We start from the raw sequence: 26,315 nt of genomic DNA on the forward strand, positions 1-26,315 counted from the left end.
CAGACCACTGTAGAAGATGAACGGACTGGAAAGTGGCTGAGCTGAAGGTAAAGTAGCTGAGTGCGCCTGTATTTCTGCTTCCGTGCTGATTACGGTCATTACAGTTATTGGACTCGATACTGTACACTATGTATTTTTAATTACATTTTAGATTATTCTTGGGCAACGCACGGTAGCGCAGGTCACTGGGGGGACGGGCAGAAGCTTTTGTGTCTCTCCTTCTCCTCCTTCCTCATCTTCGGCTTGGGCAGAGTTGCCCATCCTGTATTTAAAGTAGGCTCCGTAAGGACAGCGTTTACACACACGCGTGGCAGAAATGCTGTTTTACCTCTTGCCACCCAGGGTACAGGCGAGGCAGTGTTATTGCCCGACGACGCACTAATAGTTTGTAAGTTAATTGTGCCACAAGATGGTAAAAAGAGCAACGTCCCCAATGGGTAACACAGTGAAAATACCCTGACTGTTCCTGAGGGAGCAGGACAGACACTGGGTCCCTGGGGGCTGAGCTGTGAGTTGCTCTGGCCTTTGGCAGTCCAGATGTCAAAATAAGTTGCATTATTTTAGAAATGCAAAAGTGATAGAAAACATCACATTCCTAACCGGTCAGTGCTGTGATATTTACAGGACACAAATAACTCTGGGTTTGCTTTAAGGATTATTTTTTATGAAATGGATTGCTGATGTTAAATGACTTTTGAAATATTCCTAAAGAGAGAACTAGAAAAGATAATAAAGATGTAACAGGGAGTGACCTCTATAAAGTGCAGGGCTAGCTTATTGCTGGAGCGCTGGGTAAGGGAGGGCTGATAATAAACACATCCCTTTCCCAAGGGAAGAAGGAGTTGTGCCTTGGGAGGGTGAGGAAAGAAATGGTCATGCCTGGGAGACAAAGCCCTGGGACTCTCCAACCCCTTTCTTAGCAAAAAATCACATTTCTGGGCTGGACTTACCCATGAGAGGTTGGCCATCGTTCCAGTGGGATGGCACATGGTCTCGCAGCCCCACATGGACATCCCATTTCTGGCTCTTGATTCCTTCTCTATAGGGCTGCTGCTGCAATAAAGCAAGCTGTTGCAGTTAGTGGGGAGTGATATCCTCAAAATATGCCTATCCAAAATACAGCACAGCAGGAGTATAACTGTACTGAACTCGGTAGTGTGGATTAAAGCCTCAGAGACAACATAAATGCCTGCCTTCAATTGCATGAAATTCTAAGTTGTTATTGCAGGGCTGAGGAACAATTAGGAGGCGTAATGGTGGGGAGAAGTACGTGATGGCTAAGGGAATAGCAAAAGTGATGGACAGGGGAGTCCGAGCTGTCAGCTCCGTCTGCACGGCCTCCCAAGCAAAACACGACTAAGGCCTGAAATGTCTTTCTGAAGCGACAGCTGAATGCCTGAGGTCAGGAGGAATGTGGTCTTGGGGCTGACCCAGCTAAACTGCAAAAAACCTTTTCTGCATCGCAGCAAAAGCCTGGCTTTCGGCTGGGGCGAAGGGAGGACAGAAATAACCCCCTTGTTGTGTGTTCACCTCCACAGTTGTAAATCAGGACGGCCAACCGCTGATTGAAGGCAAGCTTAAAGAGAAGCAAGTCCGCTGGAAGTTTATCAAAAGGTGGAAAACTCGCTACTTCACTCTGGCTGGCAACCAGCTGCTTTTTCGGAAAGGAAAATCCGTAAGTCAGAAAACCGTCAGTTTGATTTCTCTCTCTCCCTCCTCCCCAACACCATTTCCCAGAGGTTTTTACAACTCAGCTTTGCCCGTGGTCTCTGTACGCCGCATGGCCAACTTCAGCCAAGGGGTTGCTCACTGGCTTTAGTTACATTTTTCTCTCTGGATCAAGAACGTGAGACTTTCGAGAGCATTAGATTGACACTGCTCTTGTTCTGGCAACAAATGCCCAGGGCTCAGCTCTGCGACACCCACGTCTCAGTCATTTATCCCCTACTAGCTGGTGACCTGTGCCCGAGCATCGTCCCCTCTGCCTTGAGGTCACTTCTCCGATATTGCTAAAGCTTCTGGTCCTGAAGGAACTACAGTGGGTTAAAAAACAGTTTCCAGTCTTGATCAGTGATTCTTTATTTCCTTGAATAAATGCAAATTCAATAAGTTCTGCTCAGGTAAATATATTTTTTCCACTTGCAAGGTAAGCAAGGGAAGTAGCCACAGCCAACACGCTACATGTGAGCTGTGGTTTCTGGGTTCCCAATTTTCATGGGACCAGCAGTGTGCGGGGGGGAGATGGTGATGTTCAGCATGTTGGGAAAGTCAGGCCCTCCTGAACACCTCAGGGCAGTCGTCTCCAAAATCAAGCAACTGTTCACCAGTTTTGAAAGTCTTGCCTGCTCTTGTATACTAATAAGTGTTGAGATGACGGCATTATAATTAGTGTTATTTGTGCAGGAAATACAAGTGTGTTTAAAGCAAGGTGATGCTAAAATGCTTTTCTCCCAAAGGAATGGAATTTTTTTGCTTTCACTTCTAAATTCAGAGAAATTCTGCTGAAATCTCTGTGAAATTCTTCGAAATTTGTACCGATAGGCCACAGAGAAAAGTGTGTCCCAGGCACAGCAGGGCAGGTAATTGAATCCAGTCCTCCTTAGTTATTACTTCTCAGGAGAAACTAATTTTCTTCAGCTTTTTGCAATGAGAATTATCAAACATTGTGCAAAATGGCCTATTTATTTTTGTTACAAGAGCTCTCTCTTAGATAATCCAAAAATAGCAGCATCTTACAACTATAGCCAAACCTTAATATTTCTGGTAAATAATCTTTATTTTTATAGAAACCTAGTAAAGCTCTTTAAGCTTCTTAAATGGCTTCCTGAGCCCCTTCCTATAGGAAATACAACAGGGTGTCCTGCCGAGGAGGAACATGTGTGTTTCATGGGACAATAAAATCCTTCTGAAATGAAAGAGCCTTTTCCTTACTTTCTAGTGACTTTTCCTGGTGTTTTGGTTGAGATTCTGAAGACAGTTGAATCCACAGGTGTACCACAGCTGCAGCTCAGTTCTGGCTGATGTTGCCTTTGAAAGAGTGTCAGAATAATCGTCATTTTTTAGCAAGTCAATTGGTTTATAGAAATGTATTTAACAGAATGGCTTTAATTAGCTCTCCAAACAAGCCAGGCATAAGGCACATCGGAATACCTTGATTACTCCTGGGATGCGATTAGCGTGCAGAAATCACCTCCATGGATTTGCATTCTCAGTGCTCCCCCTGTTCACGTGGGGAATGTGCAACGCGTGACAAGCGGGCGACGCTGGCAGATTAGATTGTTGAACCACAGATTTTGTTCAACAGTGTAATTCATCTCGATTAACTTTCCCTTTTTAACTGGCAAACTCAAGGTTTGTTTGCTTTTTTTTTTTTAAGTTGAACACAAATACCTGGACTGGTTCATCAGTGGAGCAGGCTGGCATCCAGCAGTGGGGTTATTGCACCGGGGTAATCAGTCTTTCAAGCTGGTGCATTATATCCTGTTACTTCCACATTTTTGGCCTGAATTCGAGAGTCAAGTCCTGCCATTAACCATTGCTTGGAGGCTGGAGCAACCCTGAGCCCACCGGTTTGGTTGCACACATGCCATGGGTTGACTATTGCAGACACCAAACAGAAAATTTTAAGCCCTTTAGCAAGGCTGGAGGTATGAAGCCTCACAGAAGTGGTTTGGGCAATAAAAGAGTGACTTTCAGATCCCACAGGAGGTCCACTTCTGTGTACCTCCAGCACCTGGCAGGAGGACCAACCCCACACCTTGCTGGCCGGGTACCAGTACCAAAAGCATCGTAAGATGCGGGGCCACAGGCTGTGGCTGGCAAAAGCGGTGGTATAGGCTCCTGCCCAGCCACATCTGGTGCTTGTTGCAATCTTCAACGACAGATGGTGCTCGCCTGGCTGATCATGACAGCTCTGCCCGTCATCTCTGGCGTTGTGGAGCAGGGCTGGGTGCTGCGTGGGTGTTTGGACTTTACACGCTGTTCATTTAAAAATACAAACCTAACACAGAAGAAGTATTGTGAGATGGCCAGCTGGCTGTGCCTGCTTATTCTTGGAGCCCCACCATGAACCTTCCCTTTGTACGAGTAACCATGTGGACAATATTTGTTCTGTGTAAGCAACTGTATGGCCAGGAGAAAGCCAAAATATAAGAGGTCTGAAAGCGAGCCACATCCTAAACTCATGGAAAATTGTGGTAAACTCCTTCACAGAAATGTGCCTAGGGTACAATCAACTCTCTTTAGCAACTTGAGGGCAAACACTATGTGGTAATGAAGGAAATATATCATTTTTGCTAGATAGGCTTCTAAGTCTAAACGTCTGGCTCATGGGGTGCAAAGTTTTGGTTCTGGAGTCTATCGCTGCTTTGCATTTTCTGGGATAAATCCCAGGTGAGATTTCAGTGCAGAGCCAGCTTAGTGCTGTTGATAAAGTCTCAATCGGTGTTGTGGAAGCAGGGGAGGGGGGCCATTGCTGTGGTGCCATGGTCACGCACGAGGAATCGGTGATGAATCCTTTGTTCCCGTGTGAAGTTGGAGACGAACCTCATTGTTCACGGCAAGTCGTTTGGTCAGAACTGAACATTTTAGTGGGAAATTATCCATTTAAAGAAAACTTCTCAGGTCTGGAATGGGGTCCCTGATAAAAAATGAATGACAGAGACAAATAAATGCCCCATCCCAGAATGCACAGCAGCAATGCCAGGGGATGGAGATGTGCTGGGAAGGAAGATGATGGCTCTGCGCTGTCGCTGACATTTGCAGCCCAAGGACCTCCCATGTTTCGGAGGGGGTCTGTCTGCTCACCCAGCCACTGCCCCTGCCGAGGGGTTCAGGCCAGCCTCTCTTGCTGGAGAGCTGCTCTGCTTCGGGTATGGATTATATTCTGACTTGAGTAAGAAAGGAGGGGATTGCCCAGGGATTATAGCACTTCAGGAATGCAGGAGACCTTGACTGCAAATAGTACGTATGTATGCAACACAGAAGATCTCCAAAAGTTGGAGATCTGGGTATTCATTATGGATGTGAAAAAACAGCAGATCAGTGGTAATGGACTATCAGATCCAATAGAGGAATCACAGCCATTGGGCTTGGCACTTCTTTTGGATGGTCTTTTCAGATGAACTTTTCCTTAGTACAGTAAAATGTTCTTTCCCAAAAGGACTGAGCCATTTTTGCAGGAGAAGTCTCCCTGCCCCATTCTGGTCCTGCGTTTCAGACCTGGCCAGCTGGGAGAGCAGCTCTGGAGACAGCAGTTCCCACACCGAAGCCTCTCCCGAGTCCTGCTCAGCTCCTGCAAGATAATTAACCCCTAATTCTCACTCAGATCAGTCCAGACCTTTCCTGTATGATAGGAACAGAAAGCTTTTGGAAAGTCTGCCTTACTGCTCTTGGTGAAAAGTATAAGCAGCTCAACAGGAGAAACATATTCTTGAGGAATCAGGGCCTTGAGCTTAAACTTCTCACCTGGAGACACAATTTGTACATTTTTTATGATCTCACAAATCTCTTCTCCTGCAGGAAACTTCCATGATTTTGTACAACTCTCTCTTATGCTCCCTGCATCATATTTCTTGCAATGACACTAAGATTTCCTAGATGTACGTACTTTATACATTTTCAAACAAAATTGCAACTGAACTGTCCCGTATTTTCCATTCCCCACTGAGAAATGCCATGATTTCGCTCATATTCCCAGGTCAGACTGAAAGTATCTGTTCTGTTTTCAAAAGGAGTTGCTGCATCCAATTTTGGGTGGAGACTCTGAGAAGGGGAACAACTTATCACTGCTTAAGCAGAGACAGCTTTCTTCACTCCCCAAGGACTGGCTGAGTTTTGTACCTAGGAAGCATTTGCCATCGGCACGAGTTGTGCCTGGCACCGTTAACAGACATCACTATTATTAAAGGCCAGAGAAAGAAAACGCCCGTGTTAATAGCTGAAGATGGAACTAAAAACTGCAACTACTGAGAGGGAAATGCTCATGATTGTTGGTCTGGACCCTTGGCCGTTGGGTGCAGTAGGCCATGACAGCCCATGAAACCCGATGGTGTTCAGCAGGGGAGCGTGGCACTGCGTGGGAGGGGGGTTTCTAGCCCCCCTAAGGCTCTTTTGGGAAGTCCCCATCAATCTGTTTCCCTGCATGGCCAATGTTTACTAGCCCAGCTCTAGAGACATCGACTGTTTATTAAGACGGTGGAAGCTCTACTGCATGAACATGGTTGTGTCTGTCCTCCCTGTGTTTCAGAAAGATGACCCTGACGACTGCCCCATTGAGCTCAGCAAGGTGCAGAGCGTTAAAGTGGTGGCAAAGAAGCGCAGGGACCGCAGCCTGCCCCGGGCCTTTGAGATCTTCACCGACAGCAAGACCTATGTTTTCAAGGCCAAAGACGAGAAGAATGCTGAGGAGTGGCTTCAATGCATCAACGTCGCTGTTGCACAGGCTAAAGAGCGGGAGAGCCGCGAGGCCACCACGTACTTGTAGAGCTGCTGACACCTCCGTGGCCATGCCAGCAAACCAAATGTGTCTGGGATCGCTCCGACGCAGAGGTCCATACCGTGGACCTCTTACCTCCAAAATCGGGCCATGGAAAACTGTGGGGGAGACCACCTGTTGGCAGGGGCCAGGGAGAGCTTTGTGCAGCATGAGAGGTCTAAGGCATCAATGACCTACCAGGTGATGGAGTGCCACCATGCAGGAGCGCTCCCTGGCACCGGGACGTTTGCTGGTGTAGAAGCAGCTTCCATGTCCACGTGTGAAATGCAGGTTTTTTTCTTCAGCCTAATGGCCTGTAAGCCAGGAGAGGTGCTTAGAAACAAGCCTGGACCCCAGCCCCTCAGCCTTTGCTTCTGGGATGCAGGGGGTCGCGGTGGCTTTAGACACTGCTGAGATCATTTGAGCACATAAGGGCTTTCTGCTTTTCTCAATCACTCTTTGTCTGTAAAAAGATAATTTTCCTACTTATTTAATCTCAGTGTACTTTATCCTTTTACTGTTTATATATGTCTGTGGAAAAAATCAAATTTGGGGTTTAAAATTGAGCAATTGTAAAGATTTAATACTGCTGAAAAATAATTTTAAATATTTAATTGATTTGACTTTCACTCTTTTTTCTGCTTTTTCTCTCCTTCATAACGGAATGTAATTTTAAAAATTTATTTTCCTTTCTTTTTTAAAGTGTCTTCTCTGTTCTTTAACTTTTCAAAATTTCTCCAAAACTCTGAAATTCCCAGTTTGTTTGATTTTCTTTGTCACTCAAAAGATTCCAAAGTGGAGGAAGTACTGTAGAAAAGACTGAAAGCAAAAAAGGAAAAGAGGGGGGGGAAATGAATGAGAGAAGTCTGTGGGTGATCTCAGAGATCATTCAAGGCTGAGTAGAAATAAAATTTGACATTTTCCAGCCTAGAAAAATGTATCTTTTGCAAAGAAAAACAAAAAAAAGTTATTGTGAAAAAGGGAGAGTTAAGATGGGGGGGGGATTAATTGTAATGCTTTTTACTGTAATATGTGTCTTCCACTCAGTAGCAGAAGGAGCCCACAGCTTTTCTGGAAGTTCCTCACAGAGCATGGCAATACAATCTGCTGTCTGAAGTAGTCTCTTGCCCACTTTCGGTAGTGTTTGCTGGGTGAGTTTGGGCTTTGGCTTTGCGGCCAGGAGGGCAGCAGGGGCTGGTGAGGGCCCCTGTGACGGCGGGGACCTGCCAGGGGTCATCAAAAGCACTGGGGGAACAGGGAGCAAGAGGAATGACCTGGGAAATAAATTCGGGTTCAAGCCTATTGAGTGAAGCTCGTGCTGGTGCTGCCGAATGAAGCCTGTTCTCAGCGGTCACCACGAGCCTTGTGTCCCATACCACTGGGGTGCAGCTTGAATGACGGCATCCCTCTGAATTTACAGCCTGGTTCTTCCACCATCCTAAATGTTCCCAACTCTCTTGATTTCACTGGGGCTGCTGGTCAGCCGCTCTGAAAATGGGTACCAGGCCAGCTCAGAAAGGTTCATCTGCCTGCGTTGAACTTCTCTCGCTTTAGGAAAACCACAACAGCGGCTGGAGCAGGGATGCTCGGCCACCGCCAGGGAGCCCAGCCGTGGGCAGGTGAGCTCCCTTCCCGTGCAGCGTGCACGGGGAGGAGAAGACAGGCATGCAGCTGAGCAAGGGCTGGAAGAGGTATGGAGAGGAGAGGGATATGAGAGATTGAACTCGATGGTTTGGTGCTTGATGGGGGCGTTCAGCCGGGTTTATGGCTCGAAGCTTGGAGTCTTGTAGCATGCCGTGTAAATATTTAGCTTTGGAGTTTGATAAGTTTCGAGCACTGAGTGCTGCTGGTATTTGTCTCTCCAGCCTGCCAGAGCTCTGTAATTTGTTACGTTGACAGGTAAGATGCTAACATTTGGTAGTGAGCATTTACTCAAATTAGAAGAGAAAATTAGTTTCTGGTACCATAGGAGTGCCTGAGTTCTGCTGCCAGGTCAGCGCTAAGGGCTGCCTGGTCCCTCGCATCTGGTGGCCCCAGAGAGGTATTTCTCAACCTTATCCATCAAAGCACTATCAAACCTTTTGGGAAGAAATGCCACAGACCTCATAGCGATACCAGTGCTATGAATTTACATTTACAGTGAAATGACAATTAGGCTGAACTTTAAAAGGCTGTTTGCTATTTCTGTGTCCCCCTTTTTAGTTACCTGCATTCGTGGGGATGTCTGTGTTTCTTTGCTTGTTTTTCTTCCCTCATTATTTTTAATGCCCTCTGCTCTGCTCTGGTGAGACCCCCCTGCAGTGCTGCGTCCAACTCTGGGGCCCCCAACATAAGGACACGGACCTGTTGGAGCGAGTCCAGAGGAGGCCATGAAGATGGTCAGAGGCTGGAGCCCCTCTGCTGTGAGGACAGGCTGAGAGAGTTGGGAGGGTTCAGCCTGGAAAAGAGAAGGCTCCAGCGAGACCTTAGGGCCCCTTCCAGTATTTAAAGGGGGCTTATAAGAAAGATGGGGACAAACTTTTCGGCAGGGCCTGTTGCAATAGGACAAGGAGTAATAGTTTTAAACTAAAAGAGGGACAACTTAGGCTAGATATAAGGAAGAAATTTTTTACAATCAGTGTGATGAAACCATGGCCCAGGTTGCCCAGAGAGGTGGTAGATGTCCCGTCCCTGGAAACGTTCAAGGTCAGGTTGGATGGGGCTCTGAGCAACCTGATCTAGTTAAAGATGTCCCTGTCCATGGCAGGGGGGTTGGACTAGATGGCCTTTAAAGGTCCCTTCCAACCCAAATGACTCTATGATTCTATGAATCATTTCCCAGACCCGACGATGATGTTTATGGAGGCCCTGGGGGACAGCGGTGCACCAGGGAACTGGCAGAACAACGCTGAGACCTTGTGCGCTGTGGCTCTGCTGTAGCCACGCGTGGGCAGGGTGCAAAGATTGCAGGGTGGGAAACAAAAGCAAAGCTCAACACTGCTTGGGGGCAGGATTAATCTGAGGTGACCAGGCTCTGATGGTGAACTTCTGGTGGAAGGAATGATGTCACCAAGGCAGTGTGCCACCATGCTTCGCACCTGTATCCCTGATACCACCTTTCCAAACCATCCCTCCAGCCTGGAGACGTCCTCGTCCCTGACCTGTGCTGCCCCACTGTCCTCCTCTTCCTCCTCAGCCATCGAGCACCAGCTGGGCCAATCCCAAATCATGTCTTTTCCAAGTCTTCGTGTTTTCCCCAAATCCACTTTGAGATAGTGAAACAAAACTGGTAATTCCTTCCTTATGCTCTGGCACTCCTTCCCTGACTCCTGTGGGAGTTCGTGTATGTTTGTTTTGCTTTGCTTTGAGGGTCTCCAGTATTTCCTGAGACCTGGTTCCTCCTAGCGCTGATGGGCTGGAGCCCTCCTCCAGCCCCGGGGACATCCTGCCCCGGGGGCCTCTGCAGCGTGTCTCGGCCAGCGCTCCAGCCGGGGCTCCTAACGCGTGTTGAACAACTGACCTGGCACCCGTGCCCTGGAAGGTCAGGAAGCCCTGGTCTGAAAAGACAATATTTTATTTCCAACATTCCCATGCTGACTGGAGAAGGAAGTGCCAATAGATCACACCAAGCGGCCAGCAGCTGAGAACAAAGCGGTTGCTGAAGCATTCCTGGATGATGGAAAATCAGGGAGAGCTTTAAAGCTGGCTATAGGTTTGTAGATCTAAAAGATAAATTTGCATTGACGCTAACGATGTCAGAGGGGAAAGAGAAGACCTCTGTCAATGGCCCGTGCAATGCCTTAACCAGCTCCAGACTTCCCAATGCTCTCGGCGCTCCAGAGAGGACGCTGAAATGTTAAAATTCCTGAAAATTCTTGTAACAACTAAAATGTGGAGATGAGTGTTGGATCAGAGAATGTAGCAAAGTGATCAGGACAACTTTGTTAAAGCTAAATTTAGATACAGAAAATATGGAAAGGCCATCTGGGACCAGTCTATCCAAGGAAGTCTATGGACACCTGTGTAGGTCACCTGGCTGGGCAGAGTCTGGCTCCCCGGTACCGATCTCCGTCCCGCTCCCTGTCATTTACATGGAATCAGGCAAAGCATGCTTTGTGCCAATAATACAATATTGTAATACTTAGAACGCCTGTTACCCTTCATGCCTCTAAAGCACGTGAAGTCAAATCCAAGCCTGATGCTGAAGACCAAAAGGGTTTTTTTGGGGGGAACGTGCACCCTTTTCACCTCTGACTCTTTATTTGCTGTTATCTCAGTGATACGGGACAGTTTGTTTGGGGTTGCTGATGCACAGAGTATGAAGCAGGCTTGATGCAGACAGCCCGCTCTCCAGGACATCGTACAGCACGTAGGGAGTGGGGAAGAAGTCTACGGTAAATTGCGTATCACATCCATACAAATAGTGCAGGTCTGCAGATGGACGGCCGCCACCTCTGCTGCTGCTGGATGGAAGTGAAGCCGTGGAGCCAAACCTCGATTTAAAGGCAGCAGCGCAAGGGTAAGAAAAGATATATGATGGGAAATTTCCACAGCTTCTCTGGCAGACAAGGAAAGGAGATTTCAGTCATTTAATTTTCAATACCTGGACCAATAAATCCTTACTTTACCCACAGGACACACCATTGAGTCTAATGGGAATGAAATTAATTCATAGGTGTGAACTCGTGGATTTATGGTCTTAAGTTCCAGAATTACATCCTTTACTAAACACTGAATTCACCCACCGAGGCACGCCGCTGGAGTTCAGTGATGCAGTAAGTTGGCCATTAAAAACATTTTTTACAGACAAAATAGTCTGTGTTTCTTAACTTGATGCCAAGTCTCAGTCTGCCACCTCTGCATTACACCCTCAATTTACTGCACCTGCTTATCCGTGTCTGCGTTATGTACACACACATTGTCACCTACCTGACAGGGTACGGGGATGTGCAAACCGGGGCTGAGCATCCACTTCGCCATCAAGTGATTTCCAGGTCTGAGTGGGAAACTCATGTATGGGGCAAACACGGCTCTGCTTCACCTGCTCTCTCAAGGCTTTGTCATCAGCACTTGGCTGTCACCAGGCACTTACGTCCTTCCTTTCAATCTTGGCGTGATTGAAACAATATGGAATGCATAGCTATGTAGTTAGAGAGACCCCGGGTTCTATGCCAAAATATAATTGCATAAAATAAGAAGCTTAGCCACATTTTTCCTGTCTTAAATTAAAACTTGGAATAAAATAAAAGAGAAATTCAGCTGGCAACTTATTCTAGCCATCCTTCTAAAAGGAGAAACACAGAAATCATCAATCTAGTTATGATGAGAGCAGGGAGATTGAAAAAAAAAATTAAAAATCCCACTGTTGCAGATTTTCTTCTTGAGCAAATATATAAATAGTTTTTATTGATTCTTTTTAAAATAACGTGTATCAAAACACTCTAGATTTAAATGGCTGCTGCGCTCTGAACAGGGAACAGGTTGGTAGTTCCTGCTGCGCTGCATTTTCTTGCTTTGGTTGTTGTCCCTTGCAGGAACCACCCCAGCCCCTCGCAAAGGTGCTGCGGGAGCTCCCCACGGCCCCGGCGGAGGGTCCCGGGGCAACCGAGCGTGTGTGGCGGCGCTTGCGGAAAAGGGGATGCAAATGTCCTCCTTGGCTGCAGCGCGGGACTCTGCCGAGCGTCCCCTCCTCTCTGCCAGGGAACAGCCTGCCTCTGTCCTGCACAGCTTTCGGTACGGAAGATGTCGTTGTCCCTCTGTTGGGGGGGTGAGCTTACCTTTGCTGAAGAATCCTGTTATTCAGCCAGTGTTTGGGAGAGGAAAGGAGCCTCGCTCCTATGGAGAGGGGGACAAGTCCCAACCCCGGCCGTGTGGGACACTACACCCAGCTGCTGCATCAGGTACCGCGCTCCCTCCTGCTCCCCAGGGGCAGCGAAAGTGCCATTTCCACCGGGTCTGTGAGACCAGGCAAGTTCTGGGGCTCAGCCAGCCGGTCCCCCCGTTATGGTGAGGCATCGCCTCCCAGAGCCATGGCACAAGGTGGCCCGGAGCCAAGGCTGCCAACGGGGAGAGCTCCCAGCCCAAACCAACACCCTCCAGCCCTCTCTGCATACTGGGGGGACAGACCGAGGTTTAGGACCTAAACTTGAGGCCACAGCTAGAAAACCAGACCAAAATCTGGACCTGAACACTCCTGAATGAGAGCAATTTCCAAATCTAACACAAGTTTTACAGATCAGCATAACTTCTCTAGGAAACATATTTCTTCAAAATATTGGCTCCGGCTTACATGAAGACTTTCAAGTAAGGACAATAATCCACGTTTTTCCTGGAAGAGTTGATGTCCACCATAATTTCGATGCCACATCACATGTATCTTCCAGGAATCCAAGTCATGGCGAGTGTGTGGCCTCACATTACACTCAAGAACAACTGGTACTTCAGCATCACCACTTCGCCCGTCTGACGACATGACAACAAAGGGGAGCAAGCTGAGGGCTTTGGCAGAGCAGAGCTGGCTCGCACCTCGCGGGCCATAGACCAGCCTCGTCACGTAGCACTTCTGCGGAGAGGACGGGACGTGGGCCCGTCCGGAGGCTAACGCAAGGCGGGGTGGGGGCTGGCGAAGTTGGAGCCGAGTGGGGTGTCCAGCGGTGGGATGAGCCGCCTTCCAGCTGTGTGCGATGGCAACGGTCTGCAGTTGCTTAAAGCACCAACCGGTGCGACCCATGGGGGACCTACTGGACCGAAGCCCTGATGTAAAGGGAGTTGGAGGGGATGACCTCCCGAGGTCCCTCCCAGCATAAATTATTCTGTGATCTATAGCGGGGCAAGAGGATTGCCAAAAATGTATCAGCAGCTACCATCGCTTCTCCTAAAACAAATTGCAAAGCGCTGCTGCAGCTCTGCGTAGTCCCTGGAGCTGTGCTACGCTGTATGGGTACAGCTGCGTGTGTTTTTCCTCCGGTGATGACTGCTAAGAGAAGAGCAAACAAAGAATAGCCCTCTCTGTAAGCAGCGTGGCCAGCGATGAGCTGCTGTGGAAAACTTCCTCATGGGGAAAATCTCTTCCCCTGTTCTCTCATGACCATCTTTCTTCCTGTGCTTGTTTTGTTTATCATAGAGTCACAGAATGGTTAGAGTTGGAAGGGACCTTAAAGACCATCTGGTTCCAACCCCCCTGCCCTGGGCAGGGACACCTCCCACCAGACCAGGTTGCTCCAAGCCCCATCCAGCCTGGCCTTGAACACCTCCAGGGATGGGGCAGCCACAGCTTCTCTGGGCAACCTGGGCCAGGGGCTCACCACCCTCACAGTCAGGAATTTCTTCCTAATATCTCATCTAAATCTCCCCTCTTCCAGTTTAAAACCATTCCCCCTCGTCCTATCACTCCCCTCCCTGATCCAGAGTCCCTCCCCACCTCTCCTGTAGCCCCTTTAGGGACTGGAAAGGGCTCCAAGGTCTCCCCGGAGCCTTCTCTTCTCCAGGCTGAACACCCCCAGCGCTCTCAGCCTGTCCTCACAGCAGAGGGGCTCCAGCCTCTGATCATCTTTGTGGCCTCCTCTGGACCCACTCCAACAGGTCCATGTCCTGCATGGCTGTTTGCATCTCTGTAAGCCTGAGATGAGTTTCTCCTGTGCAGACCCATGCCCCTGCGAGGACTCCGGTCATTGAGAGATCCATTCGATTGCGAGGATTGATCCGAGCCCTGCCTGGGTCGGAGCAGGGACCCACAAGTGTCTGTTTGCCGGCCGCGCACCTGAGATGTGCAAAGTGCGGGATCCCTTCTGCTGCTGGCTCCCTTCTTCTTCGCCTCCTCTCATCTCCAGAATATAGATGTTATAGATTCCTTACCTTCTGATTTCCCACTTGTGTCTCACGTGGTCGGACTGCCTGTGGCTGTAGGGAGAGGCGCAGGGAGGACTGGTTTCTCCATCCAGCCCCGGACAGGGGGAGCGGGCGGCACAGCAGGTAAAGCAAGAGCAGCTGATGCTGGCGCTTACGGCCACTGCCCAGCCTGGGTTGCATCACGAGTCACACCACCGGTTCCAACAGCTTCAGAACATGAAGAATGAGGTTGTTCCATGGTAAAAGGTTTGTAGGATAAATATGAAGATTAATGATATTTAGCCAGGCAAGTGGTACGTAATCATTGGTTTCTCTAACAAATTTAACTACTTCATCTCCTTCTCCCTTGCTCACAAGCAAATCATTCTTTGTTTCAAATATATTTGTTTTATTATTCCCTCAAAAATTATTGTATTCTTTCTTGTCAAGTTTTTGCAAATGGCTGTTTCTGATCACTTGACACCTACGCCGTGCCGGTCAGTTTTTACTGCCCAAGCGTCTATTCCTGTGCCCGGAGGGCAGGATCGTACCTTCTGGAGTCGGATGACAAACAGCAGCGCTCTCCCACAAACCTCCTTATTAGATTGTTGTTTCCTCCCCAGTGCTAAACTGCCCGTGCTTGAAAATTCAAATTAAAATTTTGGACATTTTTGCTGTGTTTACTAAGTCTCAAATGGATCACATTCGCAAAACCAACTGAGCAACGATTTCCAAGGAAGCGCTGCGGGAGTGTGGCGGTGAGGCTGGCTGGGCCGTAAGCTCTCCCAGCCCTGTGCGCTTCCACGGGGCCATTAGTAGCTCCTCTTGACGGTATTTCCTAGAAACATGAACCATAGGTTGTACACTGAAACTGCCTTCCCAGGGCTTGTTTATGAGAGCTGAGCCCAGTTCTGGGAAGTTTTCCAAGGAAATTTTACCCTACAATTCCCTCCCGCCTCCCCGAACAAAGCATTCCCCAGCGTGTTTGACAGGAACAGAATAAAACAGGCGATGAATGCTTAGGTATTGCATACAAGCATCACATGCAGCGTGGGTATAAATGGAATAAGCTGGACATCATTTTTCCAGCTTTTCCGATTCCAAGCTCAGCAGCCCACGGGAATAACCTTGCCTGCTTCTTGTTGACAAGTCGTCTAATTCATCTCGATGCTGGTGACTAATACTCCTCGGGTAAAATCCTTGGCCCCACCGAGGTCAAACGCGAAGCTCCTATTAACTCCAATAGGGCCAGGACTTTACTCGGATCATTGCCGGCTGTGGTGGTACCTTTACAGCTTCCTGCAGCCACTGGGCTCGTCCAGCTGCAGAAACACAGACCCTTCCCTCCCCACCCCCATGGACAAACCTCAGCCACCAGGTTTGTGAGCGAGGAGCATCTTGGTGAGAAAAGCTGCTTCTCTCCTTCCTACCGGCACCAAGCATCACCCACGGCTTCAGCAATGTGCAGCCACCCCGTGGGATGCGGTCACCCCGCGACATCGCTTCTCATGCTGCGGGGCAGTGATGGTGCTCCCGACGGCTCTTCCTGCTGAAATGGCAAGGGGAAGCAGGAAATAAACAAATCTTAGGGGTTTCGTTTGGTTTCTTTTCAGAGAAACACGTCTGCACCAGTTAGGAAGTATTTGTATTGCACCTGTGAAGGAACTGGACATTGATTAATTAGATGTCAAATTACAGCAACGTTGAGTTGGCTCAATTATACCATAAATCTCACTGTTGTCTAATTAGGTGAAGAAAGAAGAAAAATCAGACTTGATTCATTTGACTGCTTCACTGAAATGACCTGGCGCTTTCTAAATTTTCCGTGTGGGGGTTGGTGGTGTCAGGACCTGGATGTCCCCGGCCAGCCCCACCTGGGACCCCCACCCGGGACCCCCACCCCTGCCCCTGACCTGTACCCCAGCCCGGGCCGGGGCCTCCGTCCTGCCCCAGCGATGCTGTAGGAGCCCATCCCGGCACCGCCGGGGGATGCCCTGGCCCCAGGGAACCCTGACAGGTTTCACACAACCTCAGGAGACCAAAAGATTTTGATTTATTTGCTTCTATAAATGCGGATACTCGAATATAACTGCCCTGCCCGTCTTCTGTGGATATAAGGCATTTGAAAGGTAATCCTGGCATTTAATTTACTGCAACTTTTAGTACACGCTGAAATCACTTGGCTTTTTTGGGACAGAAGTACCGATTTAACAGACGTTTAAGCAATAGCTGTTGTCTAAGAGCCAAGTTTTGTCCACTGATCTCTGCCCTCCACTCCTGCCCTTCACTTCTTCTGGCTCCTCCTCAACAGGGAAATCAACCTGGACATGTGATTTCTGTCTGTCTTGCGGATAAAAGCACGGGGGAACTGGAATCTGAGGGGTCCTTACAAACCAGGCAATGCTTTTGCTGGCAGTCACCTCAGAGAAGATTGCTCTTTGAGGTCGGTGGCGTCGCAGCCCACCGTGTCCCCCGCCAGGTACTGCTGAGCGCCTGCCTCTTCCCTCATTCAGCTGTGCAGTGCATGGTTAAACATCATCAAAATAACGTAATCACAGAAGGGGCAGCAACGCCCCCAGGTTAGGAGCAAAAAGTCCTGTTTTCTATTTACTGGCAGTTATTCATGGAAAATATGTGTGTCTGTAACAGGGTCCTTTGTTTTTACTCATTTTTTGTAAAAGATAACTTTGTGTTACCACATAACACTCTTGTCAATGGCTACAGATCTGCATTCAGTGGGATGACTGTTTATTTAAGAGTAAACAACAGTAGAAGGCCATGTGTCACAAGGTGCAAAACAGATCTGCAACCAGAGGTCCCTGCCTGGTTGTGGTTTGGGGCTTCCAACCCAAGGGAAAACATTCGTGGCCAGTGGTGGTGTTTTTCCTTTGAAGAACGCAAGTGTGAAGGTCCTTTGCTTCAGCGCAGGTGGTGTTTAGGCAACAGCAGAGCATGTTTTTCCAGCTGTCCACGGCTGCGCCTCAGTTCTGACATGGAGAAGCCACTGCCGGGTTTCGGATGGCCCAGCACCACGCCGAGGGCGGCGCTGAATCCTGGCCACGCACTCGCACAGCTGCCGGGCTCCACTCAGTTTCCCCTCTACGTGGTCTCGATTCTGCTCTCTTAGTTAGACCTTAGTGATGTCTCATCCCTGTTGCTGAAACATTCTCAGGTCAGCGTTGGGTTGAATGTGTTAAGAGTCCTCCCGGTTTATTTTCCCCGACTCGTTAAGTTTCATTAAGACCCGCCGTGCTCTCGGAACGTCGGTGCCACTGCCACGGGTGGCGCTGTGTGTGTGCCCCGCTCTCATGCTGCGCCCCAGCAGCCCACCACAGCCACTCTTCTCTTTTGAAGGGAAGAAGTGAATCTGAAATAGATCAGGAATTCAGAAGGAAACAAAAAAACAGGGTCCCTTTCATTCCGGCCATGCTTTAGCTAGCCTGTCGTTGGCCGCTGGTTCGATGAAGTCCCTCTGCATCCCACTGCCCAGCCAGCGAGGGATCAGGACCAACATCACCGTCAGAGAAATGGGGGAAGCACATTTTCCACCGACACCTACAAGGTACGTCTTTAAAATGTCGATGACAACCCAAACTCCAAAGAATCAAAGGCGCTTGCTAAACGCATGCCATGTGTGTACGGGACTGTGACTGCGACACTGGCTCCCCGCCGGAGGTCGTGCAGTATCGGGTTCACTGTGTTTTTGTCATATGCCTTGCAGATCTGGATCCAGCACGATATGTCTCCAGGATAATTGGGCCCAGCCAGTTTGAGATTTCCATCAGCAGGACAAACAGGACTTCAGAGGAGCTCCACGGTACTCCTGCTCCACGGCTGGGGGGACCAGAGACTAATCCTGGTGGCACTGCACCAGGCAGATGCCATATGTTAATAAAAGAGGTAAATTACCTGTCTAAAATACCCCAAGACCTCTGACAAACCTAAATTCTATCCCCAGTGAGGATTGCTACGTGGGAGCGGCAAGAAGGGGCCACAGGAGCCGCCTTCATTTCATTGCGTCGGCCAAAGTCACTCGGATGCTACCAGCATCGGTGGGCGGCAGAATTGCTGAGAGCCCAGTGCAGGGCACCTGCAACTACCTTCAGCATGTCTTATAATTTATGGGGACAAATTACATGACACTCTTCACTTTGCCAAATGTACTACCAGCCACTTGCCGTTGCTTCTGCTTCCTGACAGAATGGCTGATGCTGCCGGACAGGGAAATAAAAAAAAAAAAGATAGTACATGTTGGACAGCGAGAAACATTTGTCCTGTGCAAAGTTATTCCAGCCAGAATTCATCACTAGCTTGGTAAATACCTTGCAGCCCTCCAGATACTTGTGCGGATAAACAAAAAGCAGCAAATTGAATAGAAGATGAGTATTCAAAACTCTTTTTTCAAACCGTTTCAGCTCTGTTGAGTGCTTCACATCTGGCTGTATCCCGGTCCATTTAATCACCAAGGGGAAGGCATGTGAAAAGCAGTCGCCCTCTTCAAAAAGCGTATTTCTGCTTTTGGGCTTCCCTCTCTGCTATCTATTAGCTCCCCGTACTCGCAGCAGCTCACTTTCTCACTCGCGGCCTCCTGCTGCTCCGATTGTCTTTGACAAGGGCAATGCAATGGGGGTGGGGAAGGATGATGGAAAACATGACGGTTTTATCAGCAGCCTGTTGTACATACTATTATGAGATGAGAAATAAAACCCATGTGTAAAATACCAGTATTGGTACTAAACTCCAAAGCCCATAAGCCTGTTAACCATAGGGAAGGCTGTGACGGGGTGGATCAATGGTCTCAGACAAAAGCCAGCTGCCCGGCATCTTGCCTCTGACAGCAACCAGTAGCAGATGCTTAAGGAGAACGTAGGAGACAAATATCGAGTGACCCCCTCTCGGCACCATCCTCTTTGCTATCACCAGTAGATGGTTTAAGGACCTCTAAATGCCACATGCTTCTTCCTGGTCACCCCATGTAATAACGGGGTTTTGCCCGATCCTTTTTAAAGCCATCCATACTCTTGGCCTCCACAACATCCCATGGCTGCGAGTCCCACTCTTTAATTATGTGTTGCTTGATCGTTTCAACGTCCCCATCTGTAAATCTTCTAATGGCAGCCTGAAGGCACCAGAGAGCACCTAAGTAGTTCAGTTGCCCAGCACTGAGGTTTCCTGCCTCCTTTTCCTTCCACGCGAGCCCGGCGAGCACTGTGAGAGCTTTTTGAGCAGTCACAGCAAGCATGGCAGGCAAACGGGAGCTGGTACCTGAGCTCCTAGGCTCACAGCAAGAAGAGTCAAAGGGGAGATGACGCAAGATCATTAGGCTTATCTGAAATCTAAGCATCTAAGCACTTAAATGCAACAGGATCTTCAGGATTTTTCTATTGTTTATTTCTTCTGACCCTCCCAGACAGAAGGAGCAGCACAGCCTCATACCATCCAGTGTAACAGCAAACTAGACCACAAAACCCATTGAAATATGAGCAAAATAGGTCTTTTTTTTCCCCCCAAAGCAGCTAATGGGCCTTCTAAACTTTCACAGCTCCTGAAGAATTCACCATGTACCTCAGTTAAAATATTGTCAGCTGCCAGTTCTGTAAACCTGGCCTTACCCAAAGAGCCTCCACCAGATGGACGGCTGTGAGCAGCGTTTGAGGGCTTTCTGTATTCTATGTTTTGCCTCTTCCTTTCAATCTTCCTTTCTTTAAATCTATGGCTCTAATATCAGTATAGGAAGACCTTTCTTTCCACTTCTGCATCTCTATCAGTCACTTTCTCCAGTCCACTCCTCTCTTCATTTTTCTTTGAAAAAGTTCTTTCCATCTAAAAGATAGGATTGTGATTGATGGAGGCAATGGGAAAGTGAGAACCTGAAGATCTGGGATTAAAGTGCAACGTAGCGGTCACCTATTTGTTTCAGGAAAGATGAGGCTTGCCAGAGCAAAGCTGTTGGCAAAGACGCCTATTTATATGCAGACGTTGTCTGTTTTTTTGGAAGGGAGGACATTTTAGGACAGATGTCAAATAAGGCGCTGCAATGTAGCTTTTCAGAAGGTACCACCAAGCAGGTAGATGACTTGCAAGGGCACAAGCAATAGGTGAAGATCACACTTGTCTGCAGCGTGGCATCTTTGTCAGAAGGTCTCACACGTCGATGGCACTTTGTGTGATCCACCAGCCGGGGAGGAGTTCACGCTACAACAGCGGTTTGAATTCCCCAGCTCCTTTCTACCAACTTTACAGTGTCCCCATGGTAAAGGTTCTCTGCTTCTAGGACGTGCCTTATCTCAGCTGTCCCCCAGGACGGCACTGTGACAGGTACGAAGCAGTAGGAGGCAAGCGAGATAAAAGAGAGAGAAAAGAGGGAAGGAAGAAGTTTCATGGACCTTCATGTAATTCTGAATAAGAGAATGATAAGCAAAGCCTCAGCGGGATGTGACTAGATGGAGTGTGTCTCTGTGTACATCATAAATCATCGAGGAGGCACAGGCACCACTAAGTTATTTACTGCCCACCCAAGGTGCTGGTGTAACAAGGTGCCTCCTGCAGAGAGTGTCAACAAACGTTATGGATTCACGGTGTTTCCCACCAGGCACAGTAATTTTAGGAAATGTCTAGATATATGCATATTTTTTCAATAACTACATTTTGGGTTAAAAAATACAGCTTGAAGTGAAGTCCAAAAATGCCAGAAATGCCTTTTGTCCACCAGTGGATTTCAGCAGCTTGTTAAATGTTCACAGATTGTTTGGACAGGCTAAAATCTGACAGGCCCCGGGATGGCCCATCGGAGACATCCTTCATCCATTTGGCCTGATGCGTGAGCTCACGCAGCACGCTCTCCCTTGATCATAGCTCCATCCCAAAATGCAACTTGGGAAAAAGAGCATTGCAAAGCGGTCAGCTGGATTTTACCAAAACTGTCCGGAAAGTTCCCATTAATGATTAAGCAAAGCAGGTTTTCTCACCTCCTCGGGAGCAACTGAACTTGAGGTGGGGATGTAGAGGTGAGTGCCTGAGCTTACAGAGCTAATAGAGAACCAGCTGCTGGGGTTTAGGTAATAACCTGCAGGTTGCAGAGAGCCATAAAATGTGTGGCTGTGGCAGATGGGGGCATTGAGTTAGTGGGTGCTGGTGCAGGCATGATGTGGGCGATGTGCTGGAGGGTGAAACTTCATGAAGGCTCACAGTCCGGAAAAAGTCCACCCAAAAGTACAAAGTTATGAGCTGTGGTTCACGAAGCTCCTGAATTTGCTGGAAGCTGTGTGATCACCTGAAGAAAGCCGCTGTGCATCCTGCTTTGGTCTTGGGCTCTTCAGAAAGAGCCTCTCCGCTGCTGGGAGCAGGATGCTGAGCCGCCGGGATGCTTGGCCTGATCCGGTACAGCTGTTCTGGAGTTAGAGGTGACACCCCAGCTGACCCCACCTCCTTGCAGGGATGCCTTTGCAGATGCTCTAAGCCATGGTAGGTGTTGCTCTGGCTGCACAAGGGAAGCAGGAGAGTGTGCGGCAGCTGGTTTTTAGCCACACTACGCATTGAGCTTTGAACACGCGGTGGGTTATTTCAAAGCAGCAGAGACATTTAGGGGAGGCCACGTTCCGCTCCAGGGGCGCGAGAGGGAAGGAGCAAATATCTGGGGGAGCACAGCCTGCAGAATACATCTCATCTGAAATCACGTATTGGTTATCTTGATGTGGTGTGGACATGTGGTGTGGACTGTCCGGATAAGTGGTTGAGATTCTGATGCTTTTGGCTGATTCAATTATTTAGGTCTTCCATTAAACTCCAGTGCAGTGAAAACTATAATTACTGTAAACTGAATTTTCTTTTGATAATGATGTATGCAAATAGGCTTAAAAGGGCACAGCTGAGTTACGCTGGTCACTTCTATGGGTTACACTGCAACGCCAAAGGAGACGTCTGGCACTTTTCAAGAGAGTGGAGAGTCAGCATGAGCCTTGTTCTGTTGCAAAATAAAGTCAAAATGTCTTTCTTCCAACTCTGATGGTAATACCTGCAGGTGCAAAAGGACCACAAAATCAAAATGAACGCACTTTGAATCTGACATAATCCATTATCAGTACAGTCCTATTTGCAACTAATGCAGGATAACTGTGGAATTTCCCTTCTAAAGATCCCTGAGCTTCCCACCCTCTCCACGTAGCTGGCTCAGCACCTTCTGCCGCCTCCCCTGCTTAGGTGGGGGATTAGGACTGCGGGATCCACTTGTACCTTCTGTATGAACCTCTACCAAAGCTATGGGAGACAAGCATAAGATGATGGGTGTTATTTTGACTTTTTTTCAGTTCAATTCACTTCAAAAATCTAGTTTTACCTAAGGTCAAACACAAATGTTCCTAAATTTTGGTTGGTTTTGTAGTAAAGTGCTGCCTCCTGCTGGGTAAAAGGCCCTATAATGAAGCCTTTCTTCAGTAATTTACTGTGAAGAATGTCTTTTATCTGAAGTCTAGGAAAGGGTTTTGCAGAGATTGCTCCGTTGGCAAGGGAATAGCATATCCATTTTGCAAACTCTCTAGCACAGAAGGAACAGAACTGCCTGTGGACTCAGGGGCCGCACAAGAAATAGCGTGATATTCGAAGGCAGCGTGTCTATACGGCGGGATGCTGTCAGTGGGACACCTGCACAGGGGCAGAGAGCCAGGCTGCTGCGTTTCTGCCTGACCCTCGTTGTAACAGGCATGGTTCAAGCCAAACCTTTCTGCTCGTGCCCAGTTTGGTGCATGCGGAAAGATGAATTCCTTAGGGAAGGAACGGGGAGTACTTGTTTCTCCTGCTGGAGCTCTCTATATCAAGCTGCTTCTGAGGTGGCCACTGAAGACCATACAAGACGTGTTTAGGAGCAAATATAGGGTTCTCCCTGCTCCCCCACCCTTCTCTAGCCTTTCTGACCCGGTGGTCCCATATATCTCTGCCCATGTCTGCATTACCAAGCACGTAATGCTCATAATGGGGAGCAGGTGCTGAGGACTGGTGTTCTCAGTACACCTGCTGAAGGGGGTTCTCTGGACCTACTCTAGGGTAGTCCAGTGGGCTGGAAGCCCCCAACATGAGTGGGTTCCTGGAGCACTGCCTCTGGTGCAGCTCCATCTGCGAGGAGCGAAGGTGAAAACGGAGCCTGTCCCGAGCACCTTCTCTAGCGGTGGATGCCGGAGGGGTACCCAAACCTTCTCAGGAGCAGATGAGACCTCTCTTCTTGGCTGGAGATGAGACCCTGCTCACTATGGGGAAAGAGGGGACGTGCAGGGCTGTCGGTGGGGCGGGGGGGTCAGGGCTGCGAGATGCAGCTGTGAATGAGTTCCAAAGAGGAAGGGGGGCCTAGGACTTGCCTGTGTGCCACGGGCTTCTTGCTGGGGGTGCCCGATCGTCCCCGTCCCCTGCTCTGCACAGGATGCTCTGGGGGCCGGCGCTGGGCTGCAGCCCCTTGGGGTGAGCCCGTCTCCCCGACCAGCCCCGAGGCCTCTCCGGGCTCTCTCGCACAGCGATCCCTGCGATGCACGCAGGATTCTTGCTGCTGCGTGAAAACATGCCTACATTTTAAAAAGAAGTTTTTAAAAAGGAGGGAGGGATGAAGGCGTTTTACTTGCCTGTATCTGATACCCAAGCATCAAATTACATATACTTGCCAAAACCTGGTTTTTATTAATTTAGGGAAATACTAGCAAATGATATTGTCAGTCTTTTCAGAAACTAGATAAAGCTTAGAGCGTCTTTAAGGATCTCCTAGTTCAGACTGTGATCTGCTCTAAAAATAAGTGACAGAATTATTCAGTTATGTTGACTAAAAGGAGAATTATATTAAACAAAAGCCTTACTCTAACATACGGTACTATACAGTATGGGGGAACTTTGCTTATAATGGTAGAAATGCTGATTTCTGATGTCAACTGTTGAACAAGATGTGCCTACACTCACAAATGACCTGCTAACATGAATTTTCAAGCCTTCCCTTGTTCCTAATTAACTGGTACTGAAAATATTCTGTATACTCTGTCTACACTCACACGCCAGGTTTCTCTCAGCGCTATGGGGACAGAGCTCATTGATGACAGCTATAACTAATTATTTCAGACTACCAGTTTCTTTTATTTGAAAATGACTTTTAGTCCATTGGTGGCAATATCTGTGTGTGTTTAACATTGCTGTTGGTTCTATCAGTAAGGAAAATCTCGCCCACACATTAGCAGTTTAATTTCCTCTCCATTTGCTAGCAAGGTGCTTGGTATCTCAGCATCCCTCCTCTGCGAGTGAGTGGGGATGATACAAAAATCACCTCCTTAACGCTTTTCTGCAAAATCGCATCAACCCACTAGATGGCAAACAACCACCTACAAAACCCCATAGATACAGTTGTCATATATAAACAAAGCCACATCAAATTCACTACTGGCAAAGAGCTAAAGGAATTAAATTTCTGCTTATAGTTAACCTCGCAGAGTATAGCGAAGCTTGTCCAATAACGGCTAGCAAGATACATTATTAAAACCTCTTTCACATTCTTGGATCGTGAGCTACGACATGAGCTTTCGCGTAGCTCCGACGTGAGCGCCAATGAACAGGGGCAATATTTAGCATCACCTCCACCTGCCAGGACTCCTAAAGGTGTCTTTCCAATAAGTTTCCACTTTACCAGTGAGTTACTTTCGGCAACGTGATATATAAACTCTAAGAGGCTGTGCTATTTTTCTAAGCTGCCCCACTACGCCCACAAGGACAGAATTTCACGCTTTACTGCAACCAGTGGGAAATTTGCCACTGACTTGGATCTCAGCAGAGATTTCACTTAAATGCTGTAGGAGAAATAATGTCCCTGACAGAGGAGCAGAGGTGAAGAGGCAAGGACCCGATGGACCTGATCTTTCTGCTTTGAATTGTTCTCTGGAGAGGAAAAAACAGAATAAAAGGCCTCTTGAGGTTAATAAGACCCTTGAAAAAGCTCTAAAGGCAGAAAAAGCTTGCAAAACCATGAAGAAATGCTTGAACAGCTCGCAGGCCATTACAGCGATTCCTACAGTGAAAGAAGGCGGCCAGCTGACGTGTTCAACTCGCCCCCAGCACTGCCGCCTCTCTGCTCCATGCCCTCCTCTGTGGCCATAATGACGATTTGTTCAATATTAAAAGCAGCTTTTTATATTATATACATCAAAGGGCACCTCTTCAAGCTAACGGAGCTGTGGAATTCTTGCTGTAAAAAAAAAACAAAAAACCCAAAAAACCCACAAACAAACAAACAAAACAAAATAAAACAAAACAAGCCCAGCTGGAGAGGGTGCACAGCCCTTTGGGTGACCCTCGCGCCCCTTTCAGAGAGGTTTTGAACAGCCCAAGAGCCCTTTCTGGTAACTGCTGCGTGCACCCGAGGCACGGCGTGCGGATAGTACTATCACGACCCGGCCTTACGCTCATTCTGCGCTGATCCACAGTTCAGCAAACACAAATACGCAAATGGATGAAGCGGTGAAAGATTTGCTTGCTATTTACATGAGATGAAGCACTTCTGTACTGCCTGTATCTTTGTCTGTAGGAAACACCTGGTGAAATTGCTGGCTGGCTGCAGCTCGATGTTTTCTAGCCTGTGCAGCTGCTCCTGCAGTCTATCAGATAATGTTTTGGGAGACGGTCACCCCCCCCAGCACCGTCACCCACAGCAGGATGTGGTCCTGCGGCCTCGGCACGCTCGCTGCCGTAGCACGGAGCCTCTCTCGGGCTCGCAAACATGCTCCACAACCTCACCGTGCCCCGAGGAGCCCGTCCGGGCTGATGGCAATGCTGCAGTCGGGCTGGGAAAGTCACCTGGGCTTCCTGCTGCGGAGCAAGGTGGCTGTCAGACCGAAGCGTCTCGCTGCAGCTGGACCAGGGCTGCGAATGCAACCTGGATGGGCAGAAAACAAGACAAGGCTCCTGATGCTCTGAGCCTACACAGCACGCCTCCGTTAGGCAGTTCCTGGGTAAAACCATTCAATCTTAACCAGTTTTTGCTAGGAAATGCTCGCTTGGGCTCAGTCTGAGAGTCACA

At 48.5% G+C, this 26,315-nt stretch overlaps 1 protein-coding gene across 7 annotated transcripts in view; it reads left to right on the plus strand.

Annotated features, from left to right (window-relative positions):
• Positions 1–12,168, plus strand: part of VEPH1 (ventricular zone expressed PH domain containing 1) — a 96,893-nt gene extending 84,725 nt beyond the window's left edge. For 5 of the 7 annotated variants that reach the window (XR_008467027.1, XR_008467023.1, XR_008467025.1 and 2 more), the window contains 3 exons: positions 1,539–1,675; positions 6,248–11,229; positions 11,989–12,168. Coding sequence is in view for 1 of the 7 variants with exons in the window: in XM_054205591.1 (XP_054061566.1) it covers positions 1,539–1,675; positions 6,248–6,484 (374 nt within the window). In the remaining 6 variants the exon portion in view is untranslated. Of the gene's footprint in view, positions 1–1,538; positions 1,676–6,247; positions 11,524–11,988 lie in introns of those variants that run through there. The other 2 variants (XR_008467024.1, XM_054205591.1) reach the window with 2 other exon arrangements.
• Positions 12,169–26,315: the final 14,147 nt, after the last annotated feature.

This window comes from Rissa tridactyla, chromosome 6 (genome assembly GCF_028500815.1).
Source record: "Rissa tridactyla isolate bRisTri1 chromosome 6, bRisTri1.patW.cur.20221130, whole genome shotgun sequence".
Taxonomy (NCBI): domain Eukaryota; kingdom Metazoa; phylum Chordata; class Aves; order Charadriiformes; family Laridae; genus Rissa; species Rissa tridactyla.